Source organism: Cavia porcellus, unplaced genomic scaffold (genome assembly GCF_034190915.1).
Source record: "Cavia porcellus strain 051 isolate PalLab524CR breed Dunkin Hartley unplaced genomic scaffold, mCavPor4.1 scaffold_4, whole genome shotgun sequence".
NCBI lineage: Eukaryota > Metazoa > Chordata > Mammalia > Rodentia > Caviidae > Cavia > Cavia porcellus.
The window spans coordinates 83,359,105-83,386,532 of record NW_026947487.1 but is presented as its reverse complement, the minus strand read 5'-3'; the positions used below and the strand labels follow the sequence as shown (position 1 = coordinate 83,386,532).

Below are 27,428 nucleotides of genomic sequence, written 5' to 3'. Positions count from 1 at the left end.
AAGGACTGTGTACATGGCCTGACCTGGATGCTTGGCTCCAGCATCTTCATTCTTAGGGCTTAGTCCCCTTTGAGAGGCCCTGGGCATCTATCTGCTTTTCCACAGTTCCTTCTTATTTACCAAGGGATCTGTTTGTTGCTTTCCAGTGGATGCTCTGGGAAGAGGAGAGGGATGGGAGAGGCGCTCAGCAACCACACAGGGTGCTGGGACCAGGCCTCTGGAATCAACACTCTTCCCAGTGCCTCTTCTTGGGAGTCTGACTGCTCTTGGGGAAGGCTTGGTGGGGTGGGAGGGCCAGGGATCTGAGGCTGCTCCTGTGCTTCTGCTTACAGGCTGCTCTGATCTGCTTGATTCTGCTCTCCCTCCTGCTGGACGCTGGACCTGAGGACCCCTGGTCTTGCCCTTTGCATCCCAGCCAGGTAAACCTCCTTTGGACACATGACCTGGCAACTGCATGTTACACACAAGATGGTAACGGGAAGGCAGGAAAGTGGGATGAATGTAAACCTGCCGCGCATCCTCCCTGCCCACTGCCCCACATGTCAGGGTGGGCAACGGCTGACACAGATGCCAGTGCACTAATGTGTGTGCACATATGAGCAAGGGCAGAAGCAAGTGCCAGAGGAAAGCAGCAGGCGGCAGTCTGGAAGGCCGGCAGGCGGGATGGGGAAGGAAGGTTCTGGACTGGAAGCCTGATGGGGTAAGAGAGTGGAGGGCGAGCTCGCACAGGCAGGGAGTAGTGAGGCAGGAAGCACACACAGCAGGAGCGGCAGGCAGGGAGCCTGGGGCAGGACTGGACAGACCGCAGTGGACAGCAGCAAGCAGGGTGGGTGCAGCATGCAGGCCCTTGGGTTTCGGTAAGGACCCAAGCTTTGCTCTGGGTGTGAGGGGAGCCCTGGGAAGGTTGCTGGCACCATGGCTCTGCTGGCCCTGGTGGAGTTTGCTGGGGGGCGGGGTGCTGCCATCAGCCAGGTGAGAGATGATTGCAGGCAGGTACTTCAGGATGTATCTGATAAGCCACATATGAGAGGAAGAGCCTCAAATGCCTCATTGTGACAGTGAAGACTCAGTTGATGGGAGGGAGGCGGGAGGCAGCAGCCCTTGGGGAGGGTGGATGCAGGAGTTCCACAGCCTCGTTTTAATTTGAGGTTTGTCTGAATGTCCAGATGGACACCACAGAGGCAGAAGTCAAGAGAAAGGGCTGACCTGCAGTGTCCATTTGAAAGCGGTCCAGGTGTGCAAGGAATTTAAAACCATGTGGGACTGGAGATTGCCCAGGCACTGGGTTTTGGCAGGAAGAGGTTTGAGGTCAGAGCTTGGGCCTCCAGGAGAGATGGGCAGGAAGCATGAGGGTGGCCAGTGAAGAGCTGAGGCCAGTGTCCAGAGAGCAGGAGCTGCAGGAGGAGGCCTAGGGCCTGAGAGGCCACAAGCTGGCTTGGCAGGTGGAAGAGGCCATCAGGGATCATTCAGTGGGGACCAATTCTGGGAAAACCAAATCCAAGCAAGGCACGGAACCTTTTCCCATTCCTGGCTGGGCACAGGCAGGCCTTCTGGGTTGTTGGACCTGCTTATTCTGAGGGCAGAGCCAGCTGTTGTTCACAGAAGTGTAGACACACGCACACGGAGAGTGGAAATAGCTCAGGAGCAACAGACAACACAGACTTCGTCCCTTTGCCCTCTGAGCCCTGGGCCCTCACCTTGGTGAGCAGGGCTCCGGGTATGTGGTGCCTGGGGCTTTAGGTGTCAACAGTGTGGACAGCCTGTGAGACCTCCCTCTGGTTTCTATCACAACACACTTCCTTTTATCTGTTTTATATACTGGGCCTAGGGTTTTGTGAGAAGATGAGATTTAACTGCTAAAACAATACCAGAGTCCTGGACTACAAGGTATCTAAGGCCCTTCTGACCCTTACGGTCTGTGTGTCCTCTCTTATGTGCTGTGCCATCCTGTCCCAGAGAGGAAGCCAGGAGACATAGCGGAAATCCTGGCAGGGGAAACGTGGAAGGAGGCAGAGATGGGAGAGAGACCAGAGACAGAGACAGAGAGAGAGAGGGAGAGACTGAGAGAAGGAGGAAGACAGAGAGAAAGAATATGAAGGGGAGGTGAATTTCCTCAGGTTTACTTGGGGAGCTGACAAATACTGACTTGAGTTTCTTATTTAAAATTGTAATGATACCCACCGAAACAACTAAAAATAATTCTGTAACTAGGAAAAAACTGGAGGCGGATGTGGAAAGGGATAGAAGAAGTAAGGTGAGCTGAATTTCTTATAGTCCTCAGTGGGGGTCAGGGAATATTCTACTTAAAGTCGGAAGATGGATTTTTTTCTTGTCACCACTGGGACAAGAAAGTGGAATAATTAACAGTAGAGGGGACAGGCTTTGGAAGGACAGATTACTCCATATTTTATACTCCTATCTATTGTTTAAAAACTGTTTTTGAGGGGCTGGGGATTTAGCGCAGAGGTGTAAGTGCCTGCCTGGCAAGAATTTGATCCCCGATACCAAAAATAAATAAATAAATGAATGAAAGTTTTTGAAATGTGTTCATTTTATAATTAATGCAGTAGGTAAAAATGTAAGTGAAGAGCATGATTTGATGGGCCATCAGTGGCCAGCTGGAGCTGCCCCTGAGGGTCCTGCTGTCCCTCTGAGTGTGGGTGGGCAAGAAGAGAAGGAAGGAGGCTTCTCAGGCTCTGAGGACCGCCCAGGTGAAAGGGACACTCTCTGGCTTCCTGAGTTCTTGGGAGGCCTGGCTCTGGCTCTGTGAATTGAGTGTGCCTTGGGTCCTTTCCCACCAAGGTTCACCAGAGTCTGGGCCAGTGTGGCCATCCCTTGGGATTCAAAGGATTTAGGTATTTGCCTGGTGGGCAGTCTAGGTGTGCAGACTGGGAAGATGTTCTTAGCCTTACTGGAAGCCCCAGTCTGTCAGCTGTCATCACCACCACTGAAAACACCCCACTGCCCATTTTTGAATGCCTTTCCATTGGCTCAGCCTGGGAACATCAGCAAGGGGCCTCTTCATGTCTTCACTATTAATGTCTTGGGCCAAGTATTTCTTTGTTGGTACCTACCTCAGAGGAGAGCAGTTTAGCAGTATCCCTGGCCTCTACCCAGTAGATGCCATGAGCACTAGCAAAATGGTAACAACGAAAAATGCCTCTAGATATTGCTGAATGTTGTGGGCAAAATGGCTCCAGCTGAGAAGCACTGGTGGCAGTGGCTGAATTAGAGCCCATAAAGTGGGTTAATGCCCTGGAGCTGCTGGATGTAAGCCCCCACTGAAAGCCTGGGAACCAGATTACAAAGGTGGGGCTCTTTCTTGGGCACCAAGATGCAAGCAATCCTAGCCCCTGCATTGCAGAAGACATCCCATCTCAGGAGCCTCCAGTCTGTGGACACGCTGATCTAGGGGCTGCAGGCAGTAACAGTGAGGATGTCCAGCAGTCACCGGCTTTCTGGGTGGCTCTGCAGGGCCCTGAGGCCTTTTCTCTGCCTTTCTCTTCTAGCTCTTCTCACCTGCTCTGGCTTTTTACCACTTTTCTACTTCCTCTACTCTTCTCCAGCACTTCTTCTCTCCCAATCTCTCCTCTTTATTTAGTTATGACATAATAATAAGGGGTATCTGACCATTCTGTTTATTGAATGATGCCCCCTCCCTCCTTTCTGGTGCTTTCTGTGATATTGGGGACTGACTCCAGGCCTCCATACTGAGCTACCTCTCCAGCCCCTTCCCCCCTTTTTTTCACTCTGAGAGAAGGTCTTACTAAGTCATAAAGTTGTCCAGGCTGGGCTTGAACTTGTGATTCTCCTGCCTCAGACTCGCAGAGTGCTGGGATTACAGGTGTAGGTCACTATGTCTGACACTTACTGCTTATTTTTAATTTTAAAGTTAGAGTTTATTAAGATACCTTATCTATTTTGTGGTGCATTTGTGTTTGGAGATTAAAACCCCGGGCTTTGCACATGCTACCACTGAACTAAATCTCCAGTTTTAAAAGTTTATTATTTTCTCCAAAGTAAAACAAAACAATACCATTTGAGTTATGTTTTGCCTATCTGGACCTTGGTTTGTAATTATGTGGTTAAGGACTCTCAAAGAAAAAAAAAAACAAAAAACAAACTCTGCTACCTTCATTCTGGGTACAGGTATAGTTCAGGACAAGTAGGTGACAAGTCCTGGTCCTTGGAGAGGGGATTTTCCTGTTTGGTTGTCTTTCTTGCCCTCTCCTTTCCTAGGCCTCCTTATCCTGGGGGGCAGGAAGAAAAGCCCCTGCTTGTCCTGATGCTTGGCCTCAGTGGTAGGAATGGCCCCACCAGTCCTCACCCCTCCCACCCAGCTCCAGGCCTCCCACCTGCAGGAGACACTCACTATTTGGCAGAATCATTGAGCTGATATTCCCGAGACCGGTTGAAGCACTCTTGGATTCCTGAGTCACCCCAGAGTCGCATCATGGCAGAAAGCAGCTCAGCAGAGAAGGGCTCGGTATCTTCCATGCGACTCACCACGTCGCACACCATCTTGGCATCAGCCTAAAAAGAGAGAGGGACACCAGGCTCTGAGGCTTCATGGGGCTCTGTCTAGTCAGGTCTGTGGCACAATGAGCTGGCCAGAGTGCCAGCTTGCTCGGGAGGGGCCCAATCCGGGTTGTGCATGGGACATCAGGGCCTCTCAGGCCTTCTGTCCAATGTAACCTCTCAAGCAGCATGGTGTGCAGGGCTCTGCTCCCCACTCTGCTGCTCAACGGGGGCAGCTCTTCTTTCCTGTGTTTTGAATACTGGGGTTTTGTACCAGTATTTGGGAGAAAAAATTAAAATCAGTATTTTTGGCTAGTATTGCAATCTCCTATATTATTTTACCCCAGCTGGGGGCACATTTCTGATTACTTGAGAATTATGGTTGGTTGAGGACTTTCACCCCAGTGGAGGTGTCTAAATCTCAAGAATTTGTAGGCTCATGCCTATAATCCCAGCACTTAGGAGGCTGATGCAGGAGGACTGGCATGAGTTCGAGGCCAGTTTAGACTACATAATGAGTATAAGGTCAGCCTGAGCTACCCAGCAAGACTAGTCTCAAAAAAAAAAAAAATTAATTTAGGCCCTTAAGCTAAAACCTCTTTGAGTTGATTTTTATTTATGTGTTTGTGACCTGTGGTTACCAGGAAGCCCAGGCCTGGTTATACAATGGAAAGGGAAAGGGAAAGATACTGAGATTGGGAGCCTCTCCTCCAGCCTCCTTTCCCTCCTCCTCATCTGAGGGGGTGGAGCTGAATTTGCTTAAAGCACACAGGACTAGGCTGAGATTCCCCTGGACATGAGTAGAAAGTACTATGTAATTCTTGGGACAACAAATGTGTCATCCATTTTTAGTGATTACAATCAAGGATGTGTCATCTCCAAATCAGGAATGCAGTGATAGCTCAGCAGGCTCCTAGAGAAATCAAGTCACATGACGGGATCTTTAGCACAGACAGCACATGCAGAGGGTGTTTTAGAGTTTACAAAGGACCTTGTGTGCACACACTCCACTTCCTTAGAGCTTCACAGGCACCTCAAGAGGAAGCCTCAGAGCTGCTGGGTGGGCCACGTCTGTACCTGCTTGATCTGGGTCCTCTGCCCTGCAGACTTCCAGCTCCTCCCCTATGCAGAATATATTTTCTGTACTGGGACTTGGCTCAGGGCTTTTTTTGGCCCAGAGAATGATGTAGGAGCAGCAGTGTGCAAGTTCCTAAAGCCTTGCACGATTGCTAGTCCCCTGTGGACCTCTATGGTTACCTTGAATGCACCCTGGATCTCATTCCTCCGGGGAAGAAGAGCTACTTTGTGCCATGTAGAGCTGAGGCCGTCCTGGATCTCTGATCCTCAGCTGAACGAATGAAATGGTTGGGTACAGAGGAGGCTTGCTCCATGGCACGGGTGTGGCAACAGCTAACAATGCAGTAGTCACTCACTCCATGGCCTTTGTGTGCAAATGGCAGTAACTAATCCCTAGGAGCCACAGAGAGGATGAAAGAACCCAAGCTCAGGACCAGAATACCTTGACACTTTCCTGTTTCTCTCTGGTAGCTGTGTTAGAGGCTTAGAGGCTTCTCCATGGGTTGGGAGACACATGTCTTAGTCGTATCAAGTAACTCTGGAGATATATCCTTTTAAGTTTGTCTCATGTCTACACTCAACAAGACATAGGGCACTGGAGGGACAGATCCAACGTGGGTATCCAGCAGTTCCTGGTTCTTCCTCCAGCTACTTTTCCAGTAGGGCTCAGCCCATGTTGGCCTGGGGGAAGGGCACAGTAGGCTCGTGTTTCTATGACTTCCCAGGTCCTCCCGAGTTGGGGTGTTTTATTCATGGCTGTGACTGTGATTACCGAGTGGTTACTCTGCAGTGAGTCATTTTAACCCTACCTCTCCAGGGAAGGCAGAAGAGATGGACTGCCCAGTGAGTGGTGTGTGTGTGTGTGTGGAGGGGGCCTTGAAAGTCTGCAGGCCTCCTTTAGGGTGGGAGAAACAAAGAAAACCAGGTCAGCACCTGGAAGGTTTGGGGCCAATGAAAGATTCTACACAAAACTATGTAGGGCCAAAGCCTTCTCGGAGACTTTTCCAGAACTGCACTGTCTGGCTAAGTGGTTATTTACACGTCAGACTATGTACTGCAGAAGGCTGGCAGGAAAGTTCTTGAAGCTGCCCCATGAAGGAAGTGACCACTGACATGAGGGCTGAAAAGCCAAGACCGCAATGCTGATTCAAACCCAGTCAACCACCCTGGCCCTTGGTCCCAAGCCACCCTCATGGTACAGAGGTACCAGGAAACCTGGGCTGCTGGGAGTCCCCTGGTAGTAGTGACCTGGAAAGCTGGCCTGAAGCCTGGGTAGGTAATGATGACACAGGGAGGGGTGAGTGGGTGAGCAGGAGTGGCACCTCCACCTTTGGCTAAAAACAGTTCAACACCTCGAGGCCTGTGAGTCAGGGCCCCAGTCCGCTCCAGCTCCTCAGCAGGGCTGCCCTCAGGGCTTGGGCTTCCTACCTGTGATGTAAGCCATGATTTACCAAACTTCCTTTCCTCTGCCTCATCCCCATGGTTTCTGCAGATGTGTGAAGTGACCCATGCAGAGCAGGCCTGGGGAGTCAGGAGGGCAATCTAGGCCTGACTCTCTGTCAAGTAAGAGAAGCCCACTCTAGTCTGAGTGCTCAGGGCCACACCACACTACGCACCAAGGATACATGGGGCACTGTAGGTAGAAAACAGAGGACCCCCCACAGCACTACCTTGTGCCCCATGTTTGTTCCTCCATGCATGACATGAAGGTTATGGTTCCATTGTAGTAAGATGGATCACAGCTTGGAGACAGCCCAAGAGGTGACTTCCTGGGATGCTTCCACGGAGAGCCAAGGGTCTAGTCTTCCTCGCAGTTTCTTTCCTCCCCGAGGTGCGCTGGGGCAGGGGGGTCCTGTGCTGCAACTCCTCCACCGCCTTTCTGTTCCTGCCTCATCTTCCCCAGCTCAGTATCCTCACGACACCACCCCTGGCCCAACTGCCTGAACTCAGCTCCTCAAGCCCTGCTTCCTTCCCGCTGCCCTGTTGCACCTTGCTTCTCTCCAGTCTGTGCACCACACAGCAAGAGACCCTTAGTTTTCTCCTGGCATCAACTCTCCCAGTTTTTAGAAAAAAGTCCCCAATTATTTGCTGGCTGTGTACAATGACATCCAACTAACAGGCTGCATTTCCTACTTTTGCTTGCTGTTAGATGTAACCACATGACAAGTTATATGCAATGAGAAATAAGCTGAACTATGGAGAGGTATTTGGGAATGTAATTTTAAAGAGAAAGGCCACTCTTTTTCTCTCACTTACTCCTTCCTAATGCCCAGAACTGGGATGTGATGGTTGGAGCTGTGGCAGGCAACTTTGATCAGATGAGTTCACCCAGGGGATAGTGGAGCAGTGACCTAAAATCAGCCTAGGTCCTGTGGAAATTCCATACTACCTGAAGTCATTGAGTGCATTTTTAACACTTAAATTTCTGTCTTATTTAATCCACTATTTTTAGTGTCTCTAACATTCATAGTCAAACTTCATCTCCCCATTGAAGCTCCTTGAATAGTTTCCCATCATCCCTAAATTCCAAACTCCTCACTGTGGACTAGAGAACTCCCACCCACCTCTCTGTCCTCAGAGGCCCCTGCTCCCCTTCTTTCTGCTCCTCAAACAAGGCTTGCGGCACTCCATCCATGCAGCACCTCCACCCTCGGAGGTGGTGTGGGGAGTTCCTATCCCTCAGGGCAGCACTGCTTTCCTGATTTCTCACGGTGCCTCGGGTCTCACACCCAGCGTAGGTGTTTATCAAAGATTGTGGGATGAAGGACATCTGGTATTTTGTTTTGTTTTGTTTTTTAGGCAGGGTCTTGCTTTAGAGTTTAGGCTGGCCTTGAACTCAATATGTAGCTCAGCCTGGCCTCAAACTCATGATGGTCCTCTTGTCTCAGCCTCCCGAGTACTAGGATTACAAGTGTGTGCCACCATGCCTGATGACATCTGGTATTTTAATATCAGGCATGTCTCCAATGTGTCCTGTGCTATGGCCAACAGATCTACCTCATCTCAGACAAGACCTGGCCACCAGGGGCCAGAGCTCAGGACATATTAGTGCAGCTCAGACGGCAAGAGACTGGCAGGGAGAAGGGTAAGAAGGCAGGACCAAGCAGGGGTTTGCTGATGTGCCCTGGAGGCTTGTGGAGGCTGCAGGCTAGCCTAATCCAGTGGGTATCAAGTGTAACAAGCAATTAACAGAGCCAGAGTCTTTGTGTATCTTCAGGGGCCTGGGAACAGGGCTCAAACTGGGCCTGAACTTCCGGTCCAGGGCTTCTCTGAGGCCAGAGGTGTGGTGTGTTTTTCAGCACCTTTCTGTCCACTATGTGGCACTGACACTTCCTGCTGGTCAGAGTACCCAGGTGTCCAAACAACACGAGGAATGATGAAAACACATGTATGTCCTCAGGGCAGGCTCACCAGGAAGCACGGTCTGGAGATTTGAGTCTGCCTAAACTCATATGCTGAAAGTTAACCCCTGGGTGACTATATTAAGAGATGGGCCTTTAGGAAGTGAGAAAGATGAAGCTCTCAAGAATGGGATTAGTGCCCTTACACGGGATGGCAGAGAGAGACTCTTTCTGCCATGTGAAAATACAGCAAGAAGCCAGCTGCCTTACCCAGAGGATGTGCTGCACATTGATTCTGCACTGTCTGAGCCTCCAAACTGAGAAATAAGAGTCCAGTTGTTTATCTCTCATTTGGGGTCACCTGTCACAGGAATGGGAGCAGATGAAGACAGCAGCAGGTCTGACCCTTGGGAGGTTTCTGGTGGAGGCTGCTGGTGCTAAGCCCTCTAGGAAGCTCGCTGCCTGCTCCTTCCCAGGCAGGGCCTAGCTGCAAGGCAGTGGCCACGGGGGGCCTGTCCCTCCCCTCCACTGAGGCCCTTTCTGCTGGGTGATTTTCTCTACTTCCATCTCCGCTTCCTCAAGCAGTGAGCTCCGGCTGCTCAGAAGGAATGTGCCCTTCTCTGAGCCAGTCTGAGTAGTCTGGGTGGGGATGACCCTGTCCTTGATTCTGAGGGCCACACAAGCTTTAGTGTTGACTAATCCATCCCGCAGGCCTGTGAACAGTTTGAGGTGGACAAAGAGTCTGTATTGGTCACATTAGATAACAACTAGTCCCATCACCCCAACCAGCTTGAAGACAGTTGTAGGAACTATTAGATTCTCAAAGGGAAGGCCCATCCAAGTGTGGGGCTGTCATTAAGGCAAGTAGGGCTAAGAGGGCGATACCAGTGATAGAAACAGGCAACGCCTGGATCCAGCGATGCCTGCAGCCACTTGTATCTCTGTACTTTCTGGTTATTTCAGTTGATCAGTCTTCTAACTTTTAAAATCTAGTTGAAGATATATTATTTGTTTTGTTTATGTTTGCATTTGTGCCCAAAGCCCTGTTTGATGTTCTGGTCCCCCCAGGCTGGTGCCAGGCCTGCCTCCTCCAGCGAGGCTCCCACCGCTGCAGTCTAACGGTGCTTCTGGTGTCTGGGTCTCCTTCCATCATACTGTCTGGACCATGCCCTGGGTGCTCAGTCTATGTTTGGTACTGTCTCCCATGTGAGTGGCCCTCTCCTTCCATGAGACTGGCATGACACTGGATATGTCATGGGCATTGCCCATGGGCTGGACATTAGAGACAGTCCACTGGGACTCAGTGGACTCTATGGTTCTTATGTCTGGACAGGAAGCAAGGGAATATCCCCTCTATCCACCACTGCTCCTACTGCCATGAGGTCCAGCTACAGAGTGGAAGGTAGGGGGCGCCCGTAGGACAGAGAACACAATTATACTTCCTTAGATGTGCAGGCCTGGCAGTTGCTTAGAGCCAAGAGGCCCCCAAACCCATCATTGTTTGCCTGCTGGAGTGACCACCTTAACTCCCACTCACAGGCCTTTTATGCCCCCTGGAGGCCTCCTTCAATGGTTTCATCTGTCTGCTTCCTCCCGGCACTTCAAGTCCTGCTCTGTGAGCTTGAGACCAGATGAGGAGCATGAGATCAGCTCAAGAGCCACCCAGACTGCTTCTGGACTGGACTCTGAGAAAGGCCTTAGTCTTTCTGAGGCTCAGAGTCCTGGGCCTCCCTGGGGATGACAGCATCCTTGGATCCTTCAGGAGGATGCCAAGCAACCCAGGAACCCTCAGAATGCCAACGATGGCAGCTGTGCTGGATCCCACTCAGTGGGCACTCCCTGCCTGTCTCTTGAGCTGCTGGGAGTGTGCAAAGGTGAAGAGCCAATCTGCCCATCCTCACGATCTGAATGTGAACAGTAGACCAGAGCTGCTCTGGTGGGCTGGGGATTGGGGGCTAGGACAGCTTGTAACTTCCTGAGGTAACCTGCATGACTCTTTTCCACTGTAATGACTGAAAACAGCATCAGCATTCTTTTTCATTCTCATGTTCCATTTAAATAATATCTTTCTAGTAGTGCCAACATATAAATAACCTGATGCACTCAAGGTGAAAGTGAGGTACTTATGGGGGACCCCAGGGACTCTGGAGAACCCCTTGTGCAAATCTGTGTCCTGCAACCAGGAGCAGCAGGCAAGAGTGGTGGGCAGGGAGAGGAAAGGGCAGGTGGAGACAGGGCCAGGGGCCATCTCCTGTATGGAAGTGCAGGGAGCTCCTCACAGGGTGACCTCTGCAATGGCCTGCCCTCTGTCACTGTGAGGAGCAGTGTATCCAGGGTGTGGGATCCAGGCGCAGCCCTCGCTGTGCTACACAGCCCAGGGGCTTCCTGCCACGAGAACATGTGCTGCTGGGGGCAGATCAGGAGTGTGCGTGGGAAGCAACCCTGAGATTCAGGTGACAACCAGTTTGACAGCTCGCTGGCATCCTGCAGTGAGGGGTGCTGCTCCAGTCAGCCAGCTGGTCCTGGAGCCAGAAACCATTCTGAGAGGAGGGGCAGTGAATCCCAGAGCCCTGTGAGAGCTTTGTCCACCCACCGCCACCTGCTGGGCACAGACAGGCCCCCAACACCAATTTTTCCTGCCCTGGTACCCAAGGGATACAGCTGATCCCTGCTGTTCTATGCTACACCCAGGGTGGCAGTGGCAGTGGTGGCCAATCTTTCTTTGTGTGTGCTCACTATTTGCACTTCTAACTCCTGGGTCTTCAAAACCTTTCCCTTCTTTTAAGGCAGTGTCAACTTGGTGGCAGAGAGGTTGGGAGCCAGAGAATGACAAGGACACTTTGTTTCTCAAGAGATGAGATACAAAGGATATGGCGGGGGAACGAACGGGGATTGTGCACAGGTGACCAGGTTCAAAGCCTGGCCTTGGACAGCCCACTCACTGGCTCGAGGTCTCTGCTCTGCCATCGGCTCCTCGTGCACAGAGCCGTCTGTGCAGATGAGATGGGCTGAGAAGCGACGCAGCTTGGCAACATGAAAGAATCCTGCAAATGCTAGTTATTATGAACAAAGATGAAGCGCCTTAGATACAAACAACAAGCTGACATAAAATAATCCTGCTTTGTGCAAGACTTTCTAGGCAGGCATGATAATCTTGATAACAATAATCATAGTAATTATAATAATAACCCCTTCTATCTGAGGAGCTGCTTTGGAGCGTTCAGAGTTGTCCTCCATCTCTAATCTTTGAGGGCAACACACACACTCTCTCTCTCACTCACACACATACACACAGACACACACACACACTCACACTCCAGTTCTCCACTTATCAAGAAAGGCTCCCTGAGTTCCTCCAACCTGGTCCCTGTGCTGTAGCTGTCCCTGAACCCAGTAGAAGGCAGGAAGAATGGCAGAGGGACATAGTAAATCAGAGACCAAGCCATTGGCCATGGCCAGACTTCCTGGGGCTCCTCAGGGAAAAGGGGAGAGTGATCCCAGCTGTGGAGGTCCCAGCTCAGCACGGCAGGTGGAGAGTAACAGCAGGGTCAGCCTGGACACTTGGGAACTGGCAGACTTACTGATCCAGGCCTGCACACTTGAAGAAACACAGTTGTGTTCTCTCTTACACAGCACAGCCCATTCCCTTCTGCTCTGCTCAGTACAGTGGGGGCTGTGGTGGAAAGAGAGGCCCAGGCCTTCAGGCCTCAGGCAGGCCACGGCTCTTTTGGCTCTGGGCTAGTACTTCACATCCTAATCACATTTTCCGTGGAAGTGTTAACTACTCAACACCCAGGGCCACATTAAATCTCTGTGCCATGTCTTTGGCAGTGCCAGTAATGGATGCTACAGACATTTTATGGCTGGGATCAGGCATGCTTGGGGCTCTTTCCTCATGTTGGCTGAGGAGTCCAGGCAAGGCCTGTGCCTACAGTATGCTGCAAACTCCTAGGATCTCTAGGGCCATGGAGCCCAAGGGGGTCCACTTGTTTTAGGAAATGGATTCTTCTTGTTCTCCCAAAAGACTGTACAACAAAGCTGAGAACTTGGCGCCTTTCTAACCTTGCCTTTCTTCCCCAGTTAGGTCAACCATCCTCCTACTCCTTTCTTTCAAACCTACCTGCCCCTCCTCAGCCAGCCCTCCTCATGCCCCGGTACCACCTACTTGGGACACGTACCCATCAACTTCCTGCATTCACCCACGGAGCTACCCCCACCATGACATCCTCTTTATCAGCAGCCACTGTGTGCACCCATTCATCCTTTCACCTCCACACCTACCCAGCCCTCTCGTGCCCTTCTAGCCCCCTGTAGCAGCTGTCTACTTGGTGATCTGTTCATTCTTCTGTGACCTACCACCCAGCCACTGTCTCATTTACTGCATCTGTCTTCACTCATCTGTTCATTTATCCATCATACTCCTACTAAGTGGCAGGTGCTGGGTGGGATCTTGCTTGGCCTTAAGAACTTTCAAAGTGGCTTACAGAGAACACACTGTGTGCCTCCCCCTCGTCCCTTGAGCACATGGGAGAGGAACTGCCCTGAGACTTCCTTTCATGGTCTTAAGTTTGTCAGGGGCCTGTGGCCTGGGTATGAAAGGTTTTCTGGAGACCTCCAGCTACGTGCAGAAGGGAGGCCTGGCTTCCTGGATTCCTCAAGGGTTTGTCAGAAGCTCTCTGAGAGTGTTCCTGTTTCAGGGCAGATGACCTCCAGTGGAGAAGGTTTGAATTTAGGCTCTTCATCTTCTAAAGGGTCACTCCTTCTCAGCCATCGAACCATGGGTTCTTCCAACTGCTTGGACATAGTTTTAACTATGGGAAAAGCTTTTTTTCCTGCCATACTACGTTTTTTCAAAGTCTAGGAGTGACTGTGGCCTGGGCCCTCTGAGGCCCGGTCACTGGCTCACACACTGGACACCTAAACACCATCTGTTAGCCCCTATAGCTGGTATGGCCACACCAGCCCAAAGGCAAGGTGAAACCTTTGCCACAGACATGCTGAGCACTCCCTGTGGGAGCCTAGGGGTGGGCACTACCCTACCAAAGCCCGAAGCCTGTTGGAAGCCATGGGGCTGAGGTGAGAAACAGGTGTGTGTGGGCTGGCATGTGGTCAGCCTGAGAGATGGTCAAGTAGAGGTGCCCAGAAGCTAGGACACAGTCCAGACATTGGTCTGCTACTGCAGGTTCTGAATAGTTGAGGTCATTAAAGGAGGGAATGGACAAAGACCAAAGCTGAGGACCATTGCTAGGGCAGTGCCAGATACCTTTTTTCCCATTTGTGGGAACCTCGGAGAACAGCCATCCCGCCTGCACACAGATGTCCCAGGGGCTCTCTGGCTGCCTCTCCAGCAGGCTGCTGTGACAGTGTGAACCAGTACGCCGTGCTGTCACGGGGCAGCCTAGTGGGACACGGTGGGCAGCTTGTGAGGATGAAAACTCTTCCCTGCAAAGCCTGGGAGACTACATGTGGCACCTCCACAGTGTGAAGTTGTGTTACCAGCTCCCTCCAGGGGCTTCTCTTCTGCTTGGGTTGCTGGGTTGTCACTTGTGGGTAGAGAGCTGACAGTCCCCAGTCCTGAGCAGTAAGTCCTCCACCCCGCTCACCTCTGTGTAGACCAGTGTGAGGAGCTGGGAGAAGGCGTGATGGGTCCGTGTGAAGTGCTGCAGCAGGGACTGAGCTGCAGTCTGGAGGCCCCACCCATTTCTGTCCGTAACATTAGTGTCCTGGGTCCTCTGGGGCAGTGGTGTGTTTGTGTCACCAAAGCCCCTGACTACCTCAGGTTTCAAAGTCTGAGTGGGATGCTGTATGTCCAAAGTTCCAAACTTTACCCCTCAGGAAAGCTTTCATGTGGTGCCATTTCTTCTTGGTGCCTTGCTCTCCCTGGGGGCTCAGCCCTGCCAGACATCCTCCTAGGCATCTTTTCCACCAAGTGGGCACTCTGCAGCCCCAAACTTTAAGGTGAACTGGGCAGAAGTTTCCAAATTCATGGTGCCCTCCCTACCCTCACCCTCCTTTCTCCTGAGCTCAATGTTCTAAGATAGAAGAAAAGAACTAAAATTGGATAGACTAAATTTCTAAGAAATGACAAGGGCAGAATAAAATTACCCATAGGGAGCTTAGTCAAAGGAAAAGAAAAGTGATAATGGCCAACCTCAAATCTTGGGAACACAAAGTGGCCATGGTGAATAGTTTAATTAGGGCTGCCTTGGCTGGGAGAGATTAGCAACCCAATTACGGAGAAGAGATGAATGCTGGAACTCCACACACGGCAGAGGTGGGGATGGGCAAAGCCCAAGAAGGACAGGCTTGGCTACATTAGTATCTTCCCCAGATCATGCAGTGACACCCTTTCCCGTCCCTCACCCCTTTACAAGGACATCATTTCCTCTGCCATTCATCAGCGTGACTTGATCCTACAGTAGTTTGTACTATTGTATCTTGCTTCCATAATTGTAGAAAATGTGGATCTCTAGCCATGATGGACTCTAACTGGCTCTTGGGACCCTGGGTCTCAGTGTCCCAGATGCTCAAGGAAGGGGTTAGCTAGATGAGTGGTTCTGAAAGGCTGGTCTGCAGAACCTCTCTGTGTGTGCATGTCTCCTCTGAGCCATGAGATGGAAACAGTCCTCACAGCCGTGTTAACATGTGACTTGTCTTTGTAACAGTGCTAACAGTCATACTTCTTGTGCAAAAGCAAGAATAGACAAAATGCAGGACATAAAGGCCTGGGCACCTAACCGAAAGCTGCCATTGTTTTTTGTGTACTCATAATGAGAAAAAAAAGTCCTTAAAGAAAGTAGTGAAATTGAGAGCACATCTCACTGCTCTGTAGGATGAAACGGGAGAGATGTGTGAGCTACTTGGGCTGTAACCCAGAGGGCGGCTGGCTGAGAAAAGTCACCTGCAAGGCCAAGCTGCTGCTGAGCCGGCCCCTTTGGTCATGGGACACCACTTCTACCTGAAAGAATACTTGCAAATAGGTGAACAGTGGGAATCCAGACTTGGATCATGGGGAGACACTTTTTCAAAAAATGAACTGGGGAAGCCCATCATTCCAAGGAAAACCACCGGCATGTCTGTTACCAAAATGATGACATTCCAGCTTTGAAGTCAGAAGTCAGAATTGTGGAAAACTTCCATTTCCCATCATACGCTGATAATATTCCAATGGCTAAAAGCTTTTCTGATAAAATCAGTGTTGGTATTGACAAATGTGAGTTTAAAAAATATTATAGCAGAAATATGTCAACATTTGGAAGATCAGTGTAATTCAGGTGAACCAGTATTTTCCAAATGACCAGACTGAGGTGCCAGTGTCATGCATGGGGGAGAGATTTATTCCAAGCCAAGACAGACCAATGTAACAGGGCAGGAAAGCGTCACTGGGGCAGTTATCAGAGTCTATATTGCAATCGTCTTTTAAGAAATTACTACGTTTCTAATTTGGTGAGCATTAAAGAATAATTTCCTGAAAAGACTAGTAATGCTCCTTCCTTTTTCAACTATGTATTGGTACAGGGCCAAAATTTTTTTTTTCTTTTTCATTTTTATCGGTACCGGGAATCGAACTCACGACCACCTGCTTGCAAGGCAGGTGCTTATGCTGCTGAGCTAAATCCCAGCCCTAAGGGCCAAATTTTTGTACAACGAAAATACATTACAGCAGCTTGAATGCAGAAACGTGGTAATTGAGATATCTTCTATTAGGTGAGGCTTTCAAGAGATGTGCAAAGATATAAAACAATGATGTTCTATATTTTTGACAAGAACAATAATTTTTCAAAAAAATATTTACATGGATGAGTAACGGGTTTTTACATGGCTTTTGTGTGTTTGTGTGTGTGTGTGCATGTGTGTTGGAATGTATGTGATGCTGGAGACTGAAACCTAGCTTCTCACTCATGCTAGGAAAGCATTCTGAGCTCCACACCTTCCCATCTTTTTAAGACAAGGTCTCTCTATGTGTCCAGGCTGCTCCCTAACTGGCAGCTTTAAGTGACCCTTTTCCCTCCATCTCCCACCTTGCTGTGATGATAGGTGTGTATCACTGTGCTTGGCAACTATTATAGGCTTTTTTTCTTTTGTTTTATTTTTTGAGACAGGGCCTTGCAGTGTAGTTCAGGCTAGTTCAAACGTGGGATTGTCCTGCCTCAGCCTTATAGTTATTTTTAAGTGAAGAAACATTTTGAATTTTCCTTGGTTTTAATTCTAATATAATTGTGTATATAGTATGTGTGTATATATACATATATATGCAGAGTAAATTTTTATTTTATATTTACATAATATATTGTATATGCATATATAAAGAAAAGCTACATGAAGACCATTCTTCCCCAAACACTGCTTCCTAACTCCTTTATAACTTCTGCTGAAGTCCTGCGTCAACTGATGACTAATACTTTTTATTTTTCTAGATACATTTCAGTACTTTATAAGCGTCATAGTCCTATGGTAAATGAGAAATCTGTGTGAGGTATTTAAAATAGAAAATAGCCATAAGAATAACTACCATGAAGGCAGAATACTATTTTTAAATTCTAGCAGGACCCTGTGGCCTGTTGCTGGTTCTCAGCCTGAGGCCCTTCTCTTTCTGTCAACACATGGAGTCCTGAAGCGTTAAGGCTGTCCTGGCACCAGGCAGGGGCTTCTGCGGGTACACAGACAGGCTGAAAGGGAGGAAGGAATTTCTGACTCGGTAAACCCACGCTATTAGATGCTGTGAGATGCCAGCCCATTTCAGACTGGTGGCATGTGCCACCCCAGGGAAGGGCTCTGGCAGACAGCTTTGGGAGGCCCTCCAGCCAGCCACGGAAGGGCCCGCTGGGGGGCCTCCACCTGCTGAGGCTGACTGATTCACAGCAGCCCTCTGCAGGGGCGAGGAGGTGGAGCTGTAAGCTTTAGTCAACTCCTCTCAGTCAGAAAGCCAGGAATGAGAACTCAGAAACCTAATGGTCAAGGAGGAGCCCTAAAAAATAACAGCAGCTTGTATAGTGAACACTTACTCTGGATTTTATTGCTTTAATGTTCACAGCTGTCACCATCCTATCCTCTGCCCCCATTTTATAATCAGAGAAACCCAAGTGCAGATGGGCTGCAAGCCTCGCCCAGTCTCACTCAGCCAGTAGGTGGTTGCCAATCCCCGCACCTCAGCTCTGGCTCCAGGGCCTGCATGGCAATCACTGTTGTGTGGCCCTGTGACTTATCTAAGCACCTGCTCTTCTGTGGCTTGGGTGGAGGAGAACTGGCCTTGTCCCAGGCCATCCAGCAAGCCAAGGGGCATTGCTGGACTCGCACCTGCCAGCCCCATTTCTTTGCAGACAGAGTCTAGGAAAGGCTGGCGCTGGGAAGGATTTTGCTGCCAGCACCTGCTCGCCTCAACCCCGGCCCACAGGGAATGGACCTCCCAGAGGGCTTGGTTGATGCCCACCCTGGGGATCCGGAGTCAGCCTGTTTCTCCTGGCAGTGTTTACCTGAGGCAGGTGGGATGGTGACAGGTGTAAAAAACAAGGCTAACAAATACTCCCATCTACCAAAACACAAGCAAGGCAGAGTGGCACCCACGGCTGTGCACCATCTGGGCCAGGCAAACAGGTCCCCATGGGTAGGGCTGGAGGCAGAAGGCACTGGGAACCAGGGCTGAGGAGTCTCTCAGCTCTCAGTGCCCAGCCATGGCAGAGAAGCATGGGGGAAGGGAAGACTGGGGTACTGAGAGAGCCTTTGGGGGCCCATCTGTCATGTGTGGACAGGGTGGGCAGAGGCAGAGGCTACATCCTGAAGAGCTAAGTCTAGCGCAAGGTCAGGTGGATGGTCTACCACCTGGACAGCTTTCTCTACAGCCTTCCTTCCCTGCTCTGCCCACTGCCCTCATCATCCCTGCACCAGCACTGAGCGATAGATGGGCATGGAATCAGACCAGGCAGGCAAGGGTGGTAAGCAGGGTCACCTCTGCCTTCTGCTGGGAGGAGCACACTGAGCCAGAGGGCCAGCAGTGTTGCTTTCCTCTGGGTTTAGCGGTGGGGTGTCTTGGCTAAGGCTGGTACTCATCCTCTGAAACTAGAGGCCCCAGGAAGACCAGCAAATGCCATCTGGACTCAGGTTCTTCTCTTCTTCAAGGAACTTCTTGTTTTCCTTTATCCCTCCTCTCTTACCCTTTTCCCCCATCTTTCCTACCCTAATAGAGTAGAAGTCAGCCCATACAGCACCTCTGTTGGAATCAGAAAAACAGAGCTCATCTTCCAAGTTGCAAGGCTTAGCAAGGGGAAGGTGGGAGGATTTCAGCCCTCACCTGGCTCTTGGGTTAGAAACTCTCCTGCAGGCCCCTGCTACGTAACTAGGGTGAAGTGACTGGAATGTGAAGTGAAGTGTATCACTTCTCAGGTATCTTCTTCTCTGAAGATAGATGTAAATGCGTCCCCTGAAGACAACAGTGACAAGGTCCTGGGGGTGGTGGCATCATAAGGGGAAGTACCTGAGTCCCATGAGTTACTGTGTATCCATCCCCCAACTAAGAGCACCTGCCCTAGGCTACTAGATGAGCAAGAAATAACCCTCTATTGCATTTGAACCATTAGAATCACTTGGGGAGTATTTGTTATAGCACCTAGCTATATACCTCTACTAACATCCTGCTAGTGTCCTTCCTGCCTGGTTTCTGTTTGCAGTATGCCATCTGCCCTCTGCTGAGCCCTGGTTGTTTACAGACTATTGGGCCCTGTCCCTCTCCTCTTGCTTCAGTGAGGAATACAGAGCCTTCTAAGTAAGACTGTAGGCCAGTGAAATGCAGAGGGAAATTTGCTTTGCATCTCCAAGAACCTGAGACAATGTCATCTGCCTTGCCCACAAAAGGGTAAAAAGTATGTCCCACAGTGGCTCTTAAACTTCAGCTGCTCACACACCTACCACTGTGTGAGGATTAACCTTGACCATGTCAACCTGACAGGCTTTGGGAATTGCTCAGAACTGCGTGAGGCTGACTTCTCAGTGTGTCTGAGTGGGTCTGCAGGAATGATGCTGGGGTCTGTATCCGGTCTCTCGCTCCTCCTTCTCTGGAACTATTCCCCCACTCTGTTCCCAGCCACTACAGATGCCGCATTTTTGCTCTGCCATGTCCTTTTGCCCTGATGTTTCTGCTTTGACACCAGTTGGCCATAGAGTGAATCCTCTGAAACCACGAGCCGAGTTAAATGTCTCCTTCATGTTGTGGGCGTTGGGTATCGTGTTCCAGTAATGGGGAAGCTAATGCTCACTGCATCTGCAGAAGACTGGATGGCATACAGCACATAATAAATGTGTTCACATGATTCTGCCTTGTTATTAACCACCTGAGCTACAATTTACTTAATATTTTTCCTTAAACTGCTTTCTATGTAAATCCCTATGGAGTGAAAGAACATTTAGTAAACCAACAATAACTTTAAAGCATTTTTGTTTTTTTCTGTGGCACAGGGGAGTGAATCCAGGCTAGGCAAGTGCTCTACCACGAGCAATATCTCTGGTCTTAATGTCTGATATGCATTTTTTTCAAATATCTGTTAAAATGAATAACTACTGAGATAAAAACTATCATACTCATCTATCATGCTGAAATCGGCTATTTCCCCCACTTTGGGGAGCTCAGAACCCAATATAAGCCATGCACCTGGCCAGTGTGTCCCTAGCACTCAAGGACCAAGGTACAAGGAGCAAAGTCAGCCCGTTGGTAGTGGCACAGGAACAAGCTACTTCTCTTGCCTCCTGTCCCTGAGCTGACCCTTCCCTCAGCACCAGGGCCTCTGTTTAGTTCTGTAAGTCTGACAATGACCATGATTTGCTGGGACTACACCCACGTAGGCCACACCAGGGTCGGAGGGCTGCTGGCTCCAGGGTGCCAAGGCTATAGAACCTTTATTCTGTCTGTCCTCATCTCTTTCTTTGGTTCCCTGGTCTTGGTTTCAAGACAGAATGATCTCACTGATGGTTCTGGCCCCCCAGTGAGGATGTGGCATCACCATGGGAAGTGAAGGAGCATCTGTTCCTTCCTTGGCAAGGTGGGGGATAGCAAGTCAGTTTGTCCCTCTAAAAGGGCAGGGGTGGGGGGGTCTCTGGCCTCACCATCCTGACTCTCATTCTGATACTGCCTCCTCCTTGAGCTGCACCCTGCCCCCTCTTTGGGTGCCTGCCTTGTGGGTGCTGCTGTCTGCTGTCAGCAGCATGCTCTCTTCTACTTCGCCTGAGTCCATGGTGAGCCTCCTTGGTCCACTCCACATTTAGGAGCAACTGTTCCCAAAGGCTCAGTCCTCAGACCCCTTCAGGCTTTCATAAACCACCTTCTCCATGGGCCAGATCTCATCTGTTCCTCCTGCGTGCAGGGGGCACCTGAGTGACCCCTGGTTGATCTCTGGCTCAGCGGCTCTTTAGACTCAACTCAATGTGTCCCCAGTTAAAACCTCCCTCTACTCATGGTTTCTTACGGTATATTCTTTACTACCTCTCACTTCCTGCCGTTATCAGCATACCACTTACTTGTGGACTTACTTTTTTAAAAATGGCATTAAATTGCTTTTCACTTAGAAAAGAACCTGAGCCTGGCACAGTGTTGCACATCTGTAATCCCAGCTCGGAAGCCTAAGGCAGGAAGATCACAAATTTGAAAACTGCTCTGGCAATTCAGCAAAACATTGTCTCAAAATTAAAAAAAAAGAAAAAGAGAAAGAAAAAAGAAATAGGGGTTGGGGACGTAGCTCAATGTCTCTTGGAATCAATCCAAAGGTCAGCATTAGCAGAATGCGCATCGGTGACAGTAACACTGGAGTCTGCTGCACTGGAAGTCTGTGAGTAATATGTGCTGGAGAGGGCAAAGGAAAGGTATGCTAGAGCCTTCGTGGGCAGATGGCTGCTCATACCACTGTGGGCCCCCTGGATCCACTCACTATGTCCAGAGAGCAGGACAGCAGAATCCTAGCTGCAGGCATCTCTCCCCTATCTTCCACATTAAATTGGAAAGGGTTCTGGAAAGAGGGTGTAGGCCTTCTCTACTGGACAGTCTTGGAGGCTGGCAGGATCTCTCAGAGGGAATGGCTCCCTTCCTATGTGGGTGCGGCACACATCTAAGAACCAAGTCTGTTCCTACAGAGCCAGACCTTGGGACCACTCCAGGCCAGCTCTGCCCAGTGAGTGCCCCAGCCTGGACAAATGTTTGCTCCGATCTCTCTTTCCAAGGACAAGTCCAGGCCTCAATTAGCTCTCCAACCAGGAGCGGCTCCACTGATCCCCTAAAAGGCCCAGCAGGCACCAGCTAGCTCTGAGGGCTGTGGCTCCCTGTAGCCCCAAGCCTTTGCCCAGCCTTCGCTAAGCCTACAGGCCACATTGTGCCTGGGGACCCATGCTGCTCTTTTCACTCCCTTAGCCTGGCCAGCGGTAGGCGGCGTCTTTGAAGTCCTGTTTTCTGTTGCAATTGGAAACTGCTCAGAACCAAAATTAGAGAGGCTGCACATTTGGCTTACAATTTAAAATGCCACCCAGGCCTCTCTCCCAACCCCCTTTAAAATGTCATCTTAATTAGATGAAGCCTGGCTTCATCTTTTCTGAGTTTTAAGGTAATGTCTCTAGGACACTGCCCTCCTTGTAGTTATTTTTACCTTCAGCATAAGGTGCGGGAGTGACTGGAGGCCGATGGCTGGATCCACTGTTGCAGCTGGTTGCCCCAGGCTCTGGAGGTTGGCAAAACACTGATCTGAAGGGTCGGGAAGAGTGACTGTGAGGCCCTCTTCCTTTTAATTCTGTTCAATACTTCTGGACCTTTCCTGGGTGAGGAGCCGTGATGGGGGTTGGGAGGAAAGGCTGAAGAAGCCAGGGTGGCCTGGCAGCTCTCCTGCTCCCTCACCAGCTCAGCCTTGATCACTTGGTTGGCCACTCACTTTCTGTTAATTACTCCTTTCAACAAAAAGCAGGTAGCACTGGGTTGGATCTTCTCTGGCCTCCAGAGGCATCTGGATGTATTCATCCACAATCCCACCTGGTCTTCAAAGTGTATGTCAGGGAAGGCCCCTGCTATGGGCTGAATTATACTCCTCCGAAATATATATTTTGTGTATCATGGAGTATTACTGTATTTGAAGACAGGATCTTCAAAAAGGTGATTAACTTAAAATGAAATTATCAGGGTAGGCCTTAGTCCAACACAACTGGTATCCTTATAAGAGACTCACACAGAAGGAAGACTGTGTGAAGGCACAGGGAGAAGATGGCTATTTACAAAAAGGGAGTCCTCAGATGAAACCAGTCCTGCTGTCATCTTGGTAATTAGATTTCCAGCCTCCAAAACCATTAGAAAACACATTTCTGTTGGTCAAGCCACCAAGTCTGTGGTATTTTGTTGGGGCAGCCCCAGGAAACTACTCTAGCCCCCAGGGCTCTCCCTGTGGTTGTGAGTGGGGTGCCTCCATCATTCTGGACTCCGTCTACAGGGTTAAGGGTTGCTTTGCTCTTGTCACTTGTCCATAATCTCACTCCTTTTCTAGGCTTTTCACTTAACTGGCAATCTCATTTCCTAATGCAGCCTCCAAGATGGAACTCACTGCCTTTGCAGTGGCTCTTCTTAGACCACCAGTCTGCAAGACTGGCTCCTTATTTTTCCTGTCCCACTCTAAATGTAAGTCCTCAGAGAAGGCTTTTCTTGATTCCCCCAATCTAGAGCAAGTATTTTGTTATTTTACCATGAACATATTCTTCTCTGTAATAGCATTACCACAATTACCTAATTATTCGTAATTAAACAGGTGTATTTACTTGTTGACCATTTCTCTTCCTAAAGGGACTGTGAGCTTTGTGTAGACAGGACCCACATCTGCTTTGCTAATTTTTGTTCAGCTGCAAGGTGTTGCTTGTTGAATGAATGAATTCTAGGCCATGAGCTGACATGGGTGTTATGTACCATCAGCTTGTCCTTACAAGGCCAGGAAGTGCTAGAATGAGCTGTAGGTAGAGTGAGGAAGCAGAGGAGGGACCTCCTAGAGATTGTTCTCAAGCTCCACATACTGAAACAGGAGGACCAGGAGAGCCAGGTTATGGGCAGACCAGCCAGGAGAGATGCTATCAAGGGTGGGGTAGAATAGGATGCCAGTTAACACAACCTGTCCTGGTGCCTCCTGAGCCACTGGAGAAAAATATGGTGGCTGTGCTCCAGCAGAAGTAGTATTTACTTGTCATCTAGATACTGACATAGTCCCATGGGTGCAGCTTGCTATGTGGGCAGAGGGCAGGTCACCAGCTGTCATCCAGACCCAGTGGGTGGTCAACGAAACTATGAAGCTGAGTCATGTATGAGACAGGGTTGTCTGGACAGATGAAGATATTTGTTTTATCATCTAAATCTAAAACCCTCTAATATATCTCCTAGGAAGCTGTCTGGTTGGAATGTTATTAATGAACACTAAAGAAAGCATGTAAACAGAAATGCAGAAGATGTTTGCCAACATTAGAAAAAAGAGAAAAAGTTAAAATAATCTTTTTTTTAGTTTTTTTTTTTAATCAGTACCGGGGATCGAACTCACGACCGCTTGCAAGGCAGGTGCTTATACCGCTGAGCTAAATCCCCAGCCCCTAAAATAATCTTTGAGCCTAATTGTGTAATGATGTTCACATGGGCCCTATCTCACCTCAGGAACTGTGAGGAACCTGTCTTGTTACGGATGATGGATGTGAGCCAGCTCCAAAAATGTTAAGAAGTTCAGTACATATAACATGTCCCTTATTTACAGCAGTATGGAAACAACTTTCATTAGTGGGCTGTGTCTTCCTAGATCCACTGAATGAGTGGTAAATAACATTTTAATATTACCAACTTGAAAAAGAAGTCGTGATTTACCTGCTTGGGATGGTCCAACATTTTAATCAGCCCCAATGAGCAGACTGGAATTTGGAACAGGAATTTCAGCAAGTAGTAATGGAAACTCAGGCCCCTAGCACTATGGGCAAAGCTGCTAAGAATTGAGGAGAACAAAGACAAGGAACTCACTGAGGTCTGGGCTGAAGATCTCTGCTCTCCCTGGGAAGCAGGGCACTGAGTATAGCTTGCACTTCTTCTGTGGTTTGTGTCTACAGGCCTCTCCCCTGGACCTTGAGCTTCTATGCCAGGTTTCCTGTTGCATCAAGGATCTTTCAACAAGCTGGCCACACAGAAGGTGCCAGGCTGTATAAAGTGAGACCACTGTACTGCACAGATTAGAGATGCAAGACTTACTTCATCTTGAGGGCCAAATCCAGTAAGGCAGTAGCTGGGGAGTGGCTGTGTGGGCACTTCCTATATAGAGAAGACTGACCAGTGCTGCAATTGACACTGATTGCCAGGCACAAGAGCTGGTGGTCAGCAGGAACATGTAAGCCACATCTGGGCTACTCTTTGAATGAGATCATCTTAGGTCGTCTCTTAGTGCAAGTACTTCTAGTGTGTGAAGTGTGAGAGGGACTCTTTGGCCCTAGAGGGTGACATCTCTGCCCAAGGCCTCACTAGCTGAGACACCAGCTTAAACCCTGTCCCCTCTATGATAGAGCTTCCTGATCTTTTCTATGGTAGTGTCTGTCATGCAGAAAATGATGGCACATGTAGAGAACCTGGCAGTAAACACAGGGAGGGGATTATATGACTCATTTTGAATGCCAGGGCACCCTGGTAGAGCATCTCTGCCCTGGCAACACTTTCCATCCCCCTTGAAATCTGTCTGCCCTCTGAATTCCATATTGGGTTCAGAATTGCACTAACTGGTTACTGAATGGGATCGCATGTGCCATTTTTGAAAACAAGATTGGAGGTTGGAGATACTCCTCCTCTGATACACCACACTTGAGCCACAGGGCATAGCACAGAGCTGGGCACAACAGAGGCAGTGGTAAAATCATGGGAGCTGTTCGAACATAGGCAGAACTGGTAGGTGAAGGTTGTGAAGCCACCCGTAGCCCTCCTGACTGGTCCTGCTGTGGTAGGCCTCCGAGAACCAAGAGGTTCCAGAGTCTGAGGTAAGGAGAAAGATGGCATGCGTCGGGTGTGTACTTAGTGCTTGTCACAGCATTTTATCTTCCCAGAAGAATTTAGGTGGAATTATTTATAGACAAGAAAAAAGTGTTTTTTCATGAATCATTCAATTAATTATAAAGCAGCTGTTTTAAATAATTTGGAACATGTAAGAAAAGGGAAATGTCAGGGCAAGCCATAAATATAAGGCGGATGAGGAGTCAGTATACACAGGGAGGGTATCAGTAACATGGGCCACGGCTCCTCATAGCTGGCAGGTTGAGGGGCTGGCAGGACCCCAGCACATGACCTCGGCAGTTAGGGCTATATTGGCCATGGAAAGAAGTATGGCTTTTATTCCAAATATGATGTGAAGTTGTAGAAGGTTTTAAAGAAGGAAAGAAAAATGACATTCTGGTTTAAAAGCTTACCTTGACTACTGTGTACAGCCCGAATGAGACTGGAGAGATTGCAGATTGGTCTAGAGCAATGGCGGTGAACCTATGGCATGCATGCCATAGTGGGCTGTTTGTATCTTTAGAGCTCCAAAAGGTTCACCATTGCTGACCTAGAGGGCACCAGAAGGCTGCTGCACTCATGGGAAGAGACAGTGGAGGTTTGGAGAACATCAAAGCTGGGTGGACCTTTGAAAATGAGAAGGTTCCAGGGTCACTAGAGGTTTGACCAGTGGCTCCCAGCAAGGAGGTAGGAATTACCTCAGGGTGAATTGGGAACAGGGGCGAGGGGTAAGGGGGGGAGGTAGTGGTGGAAACCTCTAAGTGGGAGGCCAGTAGATTAAACTACCAAGTAGCCCGCACTCTGACACCTCTCTCTAACTGTGCTGGCACTGTAGTCTTGAGAAGTAGATATAGTAGATGAGGAGGGGGTATCAGGGGGCAGGGAGGGATCAATATTTCAGGTCAGAGAAGACTAATCACTTAGTATGAGGCTGGACAAGGTGCTGTTGTCAGAATTTATGATGGGACATGCAGAGTCCCAGGACTTCCTGCCCACATCAAGTTAGCAACACTAGTCTGGGATTGTAGCTCAGTGGCAGGAAGCTTGCCTAGCTGCACAAAGCCATGGATTTAACTCTAGAACTACAAAACAAAACAAAAAATATAACTACCCAATGACTCTGTGAGCAACAATGGCTTGGAAATCAGGTCTGTTCGCCTTTCCAGTGACAAGTGTCTTCCATAACATCAGGCCAGTATGAGCATGAACACCTAGGATGGCTGTGAGTTTTAAATAAATTAGTATAGTCAAATGCTCAGAGTACTAAGTGGATCATAGTAAAAATTCAATACGATGGCTATCACAGGTTACTAACCACACACACCGAGAACGCTATGACTGAACCTCTCAACCTAGCAGCATGGTCTAGCTGTGTTCCACTTGAGATAAAAGCACAATACAGCAAATACAAGACAGGGGCTCAGTTAAAAATAACTCACCAAAACAAGAAAGCAAAATAAAAAAAAACCCTGAAAAACCCAACC

The 27,428-nt window shown here is 49.3% G+C and overlaps 1 protein-coding gene across 3 annotated transcripts in view; it reads right to left on the bottom strand.

Annotated features, from left to right (window-relative positions):
- Gnao1 (G protein subunit alpha o1) overlaps positions 1-27,428 on the bottom strand; it is a 164,363-nt gene that overhangs the window by 22,373 nt on the left and 114,562 nt on the right. For all 3 annotated transcript variants that reach the window (XM_063247344.1, XM_063247345.1, XM_003471969.5), the window contains exon 4: positions 4,373-4,533. In XM_063247344.1, the coding sequence (XP_063103414.1) occupies positions 4,373-4,533 (161 nt within the window). The remainder of the gene's footprint in view (positions 1-4,372; positions 4,534-27,428) is intronic.